This window comes from Genypterus blacodes, unplaced genomic scaffold (assembly GCF_046128005.1).
Source record: "Genypterus blacodes isolate CSIRO-AG114 ecotype Tasmania unplaced genomic scaffold, CSIRO-AGI_Gbla_v1 ptg000133l_1, whole genome shotgun sequence".
Classification (NCBI taxonomy): Eukaryota; Metazoa; Chordata; class Actinopteri; order Ophidiiformes; family Ophidiidae; genus Genypterus; species Genypterus blacodes.
In genome coordinates, this window is record NW_027466935.1 from 6,694,264 (window position 1) to 6,704,478 (window position 10,215).

At 41.1% G+C, this 10,215-nt stretch overlaps 1 protein-coding gene across 1 annotated transcript; it reads right to left on the reverse strand.

Annotated features, from left to right (window-relative positions):
* Nucleotides 1–3,034: 3,034 nt before the first annotated feature.
* On the reverse strand, nt 3,035–6,331 carry ajm1 (apical junction component 1 homolog). Its single transcript, XM_076164374.1, has one exon. The coding sequence runs from the start codon at nt 6,329–6,331 to the stop codon at nt 3,035–3,037; it is 3,297 nt and encodes a 1,098-aa protein (XP_076020489.1).
* Nucleotides 6,332–10,215: the final 3,884 nt, after the last annotated feature.

Genomic DNA, 10,215 nt, shown 5'->3' on the forward strand with positions numbered 1-10,215 from the left:
TGAGGTCTCTTCTTCGTTGACTTGACTCATTGACACGTTATTTTAACCCTTGGATGGCTGACATAAAAATGGAAAATGTAGTTTACTCGTATACAGCATAGAAGTTTTTAGTTATTCTCACAAGTCCATTCATCAAGCAAGTTACTATCATCAATGTCGTGGTAAAATAGAAAATAGAGTCACATGCAGCCAGCAAATCTTCACAGCGTATCCTGTCAGCCAAACAAGTCAGTCAATGAGGATATATTTATACACATGTTGAAATTTCATTGGACTTTGTCTTCCAACTCTGAGGAAAGCTGATATCACAAGGGAAAACGCTGGAACAGAGGAGAATGATAATTGACAGCTTAGTCAACCAGACAAAAGCATCATCCACGTATGCTGAGTCATCTGTCAGAAGGGTTAACGATTAGTAAGCACAGGGATATAAGCATTTTTCAAACATACAATATATTTCAGTCAGACTAAATTAAAGACACACTTCCTGATTTTTGACTTTCATTACCACCCCAAAAATCATTAATTACACCTCAAATGTGATTGCTGTATGCAGATAGGTCACCTAGATAATGACACGTCTGATGCTGGGTGTTGTTGCTATCTGGATTCTGCTGCATTCTGCTCATTTTATAAATTAAAGGCAGCTATCGTTCCCACACATTTACATATTATAAGTCATAAGACTCCTGCTTCAGAAAAATGACAATGAGTGGAAAACGAAACCTTGGGATGTTATTGTGGGCGGTTTTCTGTGGCTCTAACGTATGTGTAACACCTAGCAGCCTTTTTGAGACGAGTGTCACATCACACTGTCGTCATTTATGTCGCATTCCTGCACAGGAGATCGAGACCAAAGCCACAGGGAGAGAGTAAGAGAGAAATTGATGAAAGAAATAGCGCTTACTTACACTAACGAAATGATAAAGGCACAGAATATCTTACACAGGGCGTGCAGGGAGAGACACAGAAGAATGTTATTTACCTAAGTTCCTCCATTAATGGTGTTGATCCGTATAAACTAGGTTCAAATGTGGATCCACGTTTGCTGCCAGTAATCACTTTCATTGAAATCAAACTGCTGAAAATCTCTGGAGGCTCACAAACATTTAACTAATGGCTCTGTGCAGAAACAGTAGAGCTCTCGTCTGCTCAATCTCTATCCACATATCTACCTTCCTATCTTCAGAATCTGGCCTTGTAAACTGCAACTGCTGCTACCGATATTACCTCCTATTTGTACCTATTTATGCCTTATAATTTCTGCATTTTCAAGTTTGCTACTCCATCTGTGGTCGGTGGCTTTGTTTCCAAGTGGAGAACTGATAAGAACTTACTCCATTGTTTCGTTTTCTACCTTTTCCATCGTGAGGTTTGTTGGTGCAGTGTTTGGTGCAGCAGGAGTGGCCCTTTTTCACTCAAGTTGGAGAGGCACAACCATAGCAACAAACCGTGCACTACAATTGGCAGATTTCCAAAAATGCCCTTTGTCACATTTTAAAGACCAACACAGATTTATCACTCCTGACTGAGATGTGATGACAGTGTGGCAGGACATAAAACCTACATGTGTTTGTGCGGATCTGGATTTGGTATCTGGATACAGATCACATTTATTAATGCGATCAAAATGTAAATAGGGGCTAAAGGTGTGATTTGTCTTTTCTTTTTTTTTCTTTTCGGGGAGGGAGCACGCTACAACAATATCAGGCAATGTATCTTTAAAACAAAAGAGTGAAGCAACAGAACCAAGTGAAGTTGCATTCATAAGTGTTTTTAAAACCTCTGCAAATCATGATAATTTTTAATGCTTCTGATTTGCTAAACCCAAAAAGGACAACATTGTAAATCACACATGTAGTAAAGCTAGTGCAGCACAAATACACAACTAATGTCTTCTTCAAGCATTTATGTACCATATCGCTACTGTGCCAAATCTGGCTCACCTTGTTCTAAAGACAATAACTCCAGCTGCTAATTCATAGATTATCATTTGTTAATATATCTAAAAAATACAACTCATTAGCTTCAGCATTGTAGAACTTGCATGGTTTCCTGGTGTTGTTTTTGTAGAAGCTGAAAATCTGAATTTCACTATTCACAGTGTTTCAGACTGAACAGTACAGTCCACCATCGAATGTGTGGCTACTTAGTGGCACCCTTTCAGTTTCCCTTCTAGTCCAGTGTTAGTCCAGTTATAATGCTAAGTAACATTGAAGTACTACTGACCTTTAGCCTCTCTCCAATGCATGCCATTTAAATCAGTTAAGAGAAAAAGTTATAAATATACAGCGTAGTACTTCAGTTTAAGCAGCAGGAAGACTTTGTGCCTCGCCTGTTTTAGTTTGAAATAGCACAACTGTCTCCTTTTTTTAAAGTTCCTTACAGCAGACCTAACAACATTTCATCACAATTTCTAATCCTTTCTTTATAGATTTGTATATAATATAATATAGTATAATATAATATAATATAATATAATATAATAACAGAAACAACACATTTTACCGGAATGTGGTAGTTAACCCATTAAGCAGCGTTGCATAGAAAGTATTTATCTAGCTAAGAAAATATTGTTTAATATTTTCTGCATGATATTTCATTCAAATTTCTTGCAAAAAATAGTAATGCAGTATTCACCTACAGGAATGGATTTGTTATCTCATTTAAGAACCTACTGTGTTTCAAAGAAAAAAGGTTGCTTGAAATTTGAAATTAAATAGTGTGATGTCATAGTTTCCACCAAAGTGAATGCAGTGTTTTAATAGTGCATGACCAGTACACAGATAAATGACTTGTGCTGGATATGAAGTATGTTAATGTTCAAAGTATTCAAATAAATGTACTGTGCTCATCAGCACCTGACAGGAAATGTTCTGATAAAAAATAATACTGACCAAGCAAACATGAATATATATCTTTTTTTTTGATAACAAAATACTTATCTACAAACTTTTGTAATTTTGTTGATATATAAACATGTGTAACAATATATATGTATTTCTACACATATATATTTACAACAAAGGCGCACTTAAATAATGTCATCAAGGAGATGGGGGGTGCCCACCCAGTCCAGCGTTCTGGGCTCGGAGGCAGCCATAATCATGCACATGAACTGCTTACCGGTCCTCTTATCAATAGGATAAATAGTTGTAGGTGTGAACCTTCTGTTACTTTCCACAAACTCACAGAGCTGCTGATACACCTGTGGGTATTCATGGCGTAAGAAAACTCCTCGAATCCTTAACTCCCGTTGGATATTGATAAAACAGATTTCCCTGGCCTTCCTGCCCTCTTCGCCCTCTCTGTCAATGTCGGCTGTTCCTGGGGGTGGAGTGAGGATCAATGTTTCCATGTCTCTCTCTTTGCTGTGTACCTTTCTCTCTGGGCTGAAAGAAGCCAGTGCTACCTTTGCATACTTTCTGACAGTTGGAGCTTGGAGCCGTGGTGATGGTCCGTCAGGCAACTGGTCACCAACAGAAATGGATACATTCAAGAGGAAACATTCATTTGGGTCATACTCCTTACCAGCCTCCTGCAGTTCCTTGCAATATTCCCCTAGGTTGTCCTTGAAACTTTCCAGCTCTCGAAGGGATAGATACGTTGGAGACATTACAAGACTATCCAAGCCATACTGTAGAAAGTTACTGGATGATGCAGGGTTTGGAAAACCAAGAAAGAGCACTCCTCTACCTCGGGAAAGGAAGCCCACTTTGGCAATACGTGAGAAGGCTTTGTGCACTTCAACAGTCTCCCGGCAGTGTTTGATGATGTGGCGGCATGTGCTGCCAATTCTTCCATAGATGCAGCTTTCTTTATGAATGTCCCAGTCCTCCCTGCGACAGTTTCGAGAACAGTAGTATGTGTAGCAGCTGTGGCAAGATTTAAAATACAGGCAAGCATTAAACAACGTCTCTGTCCTTCGACACTTGTTATTTGAACACATCATTGTGTCATCCTCATCTGGGCTCTGGTCCGGGGAGCACTCATCAGTATTCTTCATTGCGTCACTTCCATCATCCATATCTTGAAAGGCATCAGGATTTATTCTTATTGAGGTTGGCTGCTTGTCAAGAGGAACTGGCTCCTCTGTCCCTGCCCTTGAGCTCTTTCTCGACAGAGATATGGCCTCCTCCTCATCAATCAACTTCTTCAGTTGATCCAGAATGTCTTCACTTGCCCTTCTACTAGGTGGCTTGTAGTCAGTCACAAGATCTGCTAAAAGCTCATCGAGTTGTTCAAGGCTTTGCTGCAGCGAGGCGTTGTCATGTGTCTTCTCTTTGGTCAAGCCTTCAAAGCAAGACATGGAGTCCTGCTGAGAGAGTTCTGCACCCCCAGCGCTTCTGGAGTCCAGCATGTCCCAACTGGCAGACCGTCTTTCAACCTTGTTAAGGTTACCTGGTCGAACGTCATTATCAGTGATTGTTATCTCAGGAGTGACAAACCAAAGTTTATTGGTAGCGCTCTTCGATGTCTCTGTCGGGCTTTTGTCAATCAGTGAATTTTCAGACATGGATAAGGCTGCATAGCGTCTTGGTGAACTGGAGAGATTGACTACCACTGGCTGTGGATTGTCACCTGTGGCTCCTGGTCCTGCTGCAGGCTTTCTGGAATCAAGAAGATCATCATAACTCTGACCCCGCTGAACTGGTAGCGGTTGTTCCCTTTCTACACGGGAATTGAGAATATTGTCCCAAGACCTTGAGTAAGATTTAGATTCTGCAGCAATTCTTTGAGGTTCTACACATGGGTTGGCGTACCAAGTTGTATTAGGAGCCTCCTGCCTAGCTCTGGTGGGTGTGACTTGGGATACATACGAGGCAGGGTTGGTGGAGTATCCAGAAGCATCAGAGCCATACCAGTCATCTGGTTGTGACTGAATAACTCTGGCATGTCTTCTGCCCTCTGTGTAATATGCCCTTGCTGGGACGTGATGCTCTGGTGGCACTGCATACATGTCACTGGAATAGAAAAACCTTGGCGGAGCAGTCTGTATTTGGTAAGACCTTGGATCATCACCATAAAATATTCTTGTTGGAGGTGTCTGTATAATATACGGCCCTGGTTCATTTGCTGCATAGGACTTGGGATATGCAGCCTGCATTGAGTATGGGTAGGTCTCCATATCTGTAAAATAGGGTCTTGTAGCTACAGCATGCACCATTCGAGTCCTTGGATCCTGCACATATTGCACCTTTGGAGTAAATGTCTGTCCTGGTGTGTAACGCTCATCATGAAAGTAAGAAGTTGGTTGGGGAGGAGCTGTGGTAACGTATCTTCCTGGGTCATCTGCATAAAAGAACTTGGTTGGCACATTAGGACTAGAATGAGCTCTGCGTTCCCTTCCATAGTATTCACCTGGTGAAGGCATTCTTTGCAAAGGGATCTCCATGGGTTGTAAGTAGCTATTAGGCATGCTACGGGAATATTGATATGCTTGCCTACTTTCAGCACCTAATGAATCAGTGGGAGTTGGTGTTCTAGAATAGGAGAAATGGCGTGGCACTGTCAGACTTCGACTCCCCCCACTGTGGTGCCTCTGCCACGGTATATCCACTTGCGGTGAAGCCTGTTTCCGTCCAGAATGTTGTAATGCTGTGTCATCTGGTTTGATGTCCACACGACATCTGACATGAGGGCTAGTTGCTGGCTTATCCATCCCTCCATCCTCGGCATTATCTGAAACATAGTGGGGTGAATATCTAGTATCACTCATTTGAGGTTGCAACTTTATGGGATGTACTTCATGCAAATGAGACCTACTTGGTGCATAGGAGGGCTCCCTTCGTGGTGATACCTCTGATCTCCAGCGTGAGTCTCTTGGATCCCTTTGGGACTCCCTTCCCTTTCTCCCCGAAGATGAAGACCCTTCAAATGACAAAGGGGTGAGAGCTGTCTGGACCCGAGGGGCACTTTTTGATCTGGTCCTTCTTTTTGGCTCATGTATGACAACTTCACTTGGTATATCTGCACCCATTTGTTGTGGAGTCAGCCTTTGGCTGAAAATGTCCGGGGCAGAGAAACGGTGTCTCTGCTGGCGGCCCGAGGCATTCCAGGGAACTTCTGGGTTGGCTCTATGCCTGTCAGCCCTCCTGTATGGGGACTCCATTGGGTATTGGTGGGATTTTGGGTACTCCAATGACTTATAGTCAAAGGTACGGCAGTGCCTCTTATTGACGTTACTCTGATTGTCCTCCAGTGTGCTGCAATTTATAGAATTACATTGTTTGGAGGGTTGCAAGGACTTGTAGTGTGAAGAAATTGGGATTACTTTTATATCTGGATGCACATTTGATACCAGTAAGTCAGGCGGGTCTGTGCGTGTCATCTTCAAGGGTATCCTCTAGAGTTCTCCATCAAGTTGTTTCAATGTTGTTCCCTACAACAAAAAGAAAGAAACAAGAATTAATCATAAAATGTATTCAGTCAATTACTTAGTTACCCACCAACACAGTTATCATCTGTGGGTCCCCTCTCACCAATTCGTCAGAACATGTTGATATGTAAGAGAAAGGACAAAATAGTAGAAAACTGTCGAGGTCTACAAGAGTCCATTTGGTTCTGCAGAACCATATGCAAATCCAAAATTGGGTCTGTGTCTGGTTGGGTCCTGTTAGTGCCTCCCATGGTAGATTATCAATTGGTGCAGTTTGGTCCAAATCTGGACGAGGATCTGGATCTGGAGGTCAAAAATATTTGCTTGAACATGTGCTACATTACTGGAATCACTGCACAATAAGACATTGGAGTGAGACATGCAACAAGCACTAATGTGTAGCTGATATGATGTTGATAGAGCAGAATGCAAAAGGTTTGGATGTTTCTTTCTCTTCTTGCCAGTTATTATTAGAACAAGGCACATTTTGTCTAAGCCTTAGTGTGGGTATGATCTCTGATGACTGACCTTCTAGTCTAAAATGCCTCCAGTAAGATATCTGCGACTTTGTATGGCAAAGAACGCCACATAGAAAGGACATAGGAGAGGAAAGAAGGACTCTGTTTTCCACTTTGATGCCCACAGTAAAAATTAGGTTACATGTCATTCTAGCACTCTAGAGCTCATACACTGGAAAATGTGAGCCAAGCAAGAAACTCTGCTTGGACACTTGCTATGCCCAAATGTAAAGCAAGGGCACTTAGCAACAAGCTAAGAATGCTAGCAAGCTGTAGTATAATCAGGTCAGTGAGTCATGCTTTGTTATTGCTCGTTGGCCTGTAGCACTGTTCATAAAGGCATTAGAAACAGCGTCTAGGAAATGTGAGGATGACAGAACGATGACAGAACGAAGCTTGAACATTCAGGTTGTTAGGCACCAACATTCTGTTCAGAATTAGGGACTGGACTTAGTGACATTTCAGTATTGACTTAATGTCAAGAGGAACCATTTGTGTTGTGGATTCACACAAACTGTGGAGGGTTTCTAACATTTGATCAATATCCAGTTAAACTATAAACAGAGTAGAAGAATTCTAAAAGCAAGTTTGCCTCTGTGTTACATCACCTAGAGAGCCATGGGATATTAGGCCATAGAAATGAAGTTAACTTGACTTGGCTTGACCTTTCCTTGTAATAACAACACTCATGGGGATCTGAGGACGCTAATTGTTATATTGTTGAAAGGCCATCCCTGTAAAGACGTGGTCTAGATGGCAGCAGATGTTGCTCCAGAATGCATATGTGACCTTCAGCATTGACGGTGCCTTCACATGTTCAAGTTACCAATGGACACTAACAAACCCCCATACAAGAACAGATGCTGGGTTTTAAACTTTGCATTGGTAACAATCAGGATGATCCTTTTCCACTCGGTAAGAGCTTTTTGTTGATGCGCGTTTTATACCCAATAATAAATGCATCACCTGTTACCTATAAACTTGTGTAGCGTTCTTGGAACATTTCTCAACATACATCCCAGTCTTACATTGCCTCTGTCCCAACTTTTTTAGAATGTCTTGCGGGCATAGAGAATATTCAAATCACTGCTTTCAGTACATATTTGTATTTTACATACTATCTGAACTTTTTTTTAGTGGCGTTTGTATATGATTTGATGAAAATCCAAGTAAATATGAATGTAAAAACATTTGTAATTCAGTCAGTCAAACTTTTATCCAAAGTGACTCAAGTCCACAGCCCTGTATTTTTGATACTGGGCAGTCAATGTAGCAACGAACTCAATCTAATTGCAGCCTTCTTTATCAGCACTTTGTGCACTTTTAAATTTATGATCAGGTCTATTAGGGTAATGCTCATGCTGTTGCTCATGGCCAAGGCACTAGGCTGTGGATCTGGAATTGGTCCCCAGGCACTGTGCTATGGCTGCACACTGCTCCTAAAAGTTTGGATGGGATAAATGCAAAGGACAAATCTCTGTATAGGGGGATAATAAGGTGCAACTTAACCTTAAGCTTTACAAAAGATATAGAATGAATTGTATTGATTTGGTTTTCTCTGGTTGTCTCATTTCACGGGATGCAACTTTTGAAGGTGTCATTTTAATATTGACACAAAAAACAATCTAACTTGATGCCATGCGGATGAGAGGAGAACATTGATGTACGTCGTCTCATTTACAGTGAGACCGAGCTGTCTGCCATCTGCAGGATGTGGCCGCCATGCTACTTCAAAGTCCTTCATGTATTCATCCCATAGAATACACTACAGCCCTGATGTTTGTATACAGCTATGGACACACCTTTGTATACTAGAATATCTTCTAAACTAACAATGTGTTTCTTGGGCATATTTGAAGGATTCTCCTCAAAAAGTGATTTCAAAGCATGTGTCCCATAAAATGAAACACAAGCTGTAGCCCAGAGGTAATTATAATATACATTTATAGGGGAGACTGGGGACAATTGCAACACTTTTTGTATTTCTCTCAGTAATTTAGAGACTATTGAGACAAGACCAACCAAATGTGTATGTATTAAACTTACATCTGTACGCTAATTACCCATACAATTTAAAGATGAATATATACGAGGTATCGTTCACAATATTTATTTGAAGACAAGAAGTCCGATCTCGCAAGCGATTCAACCCCAATTTCACCACAAACTAAAGACATTGCATGTTTAAAAAAGATATTTTCAGGACTTAAGGAAGGCGTCTTCTCGCACAGATGCTGACAGCTTTAGCTCCAAAATGATGTCATTTTCCATGATATCCTAAAGAGTCACGTCAACCCCTTCACGCACCTTTCTAGTAGCCATTGTAACTTATATTCAAAATACAACTCAACAAAAGACAGCGACAGCATTGAACTATCTGGGTGGGAGCAGCCGTTTTTGCTTCGCCATGCAGCTCACACACATCTCATGGTCGGCAAGAAGTGACATGAGACCCAAACAGGAAATGGAGGCCAAGAAAATGGGTGAGGACGGAGCCAGGTAAAACCACATATTATGCCAAATGTGAGAAAGCAAACACAAAAGGGCTTTTATGGTTAAAATGTGTTGAGGCTGAATCATAATGGTGGACAAGATCTTTTTTTTTTTACATTATAACCTCAGGTTTAAGTTCAAGTTCATGATAACTTCTTCCTTTTTCCTTTCTTTAAAAAAAAAACTAAAATTAAAATGAAATCAAATAAAACTAAAAGGATGGAGGTCTCTAAAAATGATAAAATCAATAAAAAAAATTCATCAAACTAAACAGAAAATGAAACAATGAAGAAGAAACTATAATATAATGATACTGACAAGAAATGGAACTAAAATGACCAATTTCTATGTGTTGAAATGATTATTATACACATTTTATCAATATTCAAACGTTGCTTGTTACACATAAATGGGCGTTCAGGTGTAAGAGCAGGTGGAGAAAACGCCACATGGACATGAATGGAATGAAGGTGTATTTCTCTATACACCTCCATTTGCAAATATATTGCAGCCGCTACATAATTCACTTCTGCTTATTTCAGCCTCATTTTAGAAGCACAGGATCAGGAACACTGCAAAGAGCCCAGAGGCTGAGGCTGAGGCTGCTGCTGCTGCTGCTGCTGAGGCTGCTGCTGCTGCTGAATCCTGATCACGATGATGTCAGTGTTTAACACATTACTTCAACATCAGCCAGCGGGGAGATGAGTGAAATGCAGAGAGCACCTGCAGCTCTATGCACGCACACACACGCACGCACGCATGCACACAGACACACACACGCACACGGACACACGCACACACACACGTACACGCACCCACCTTTAA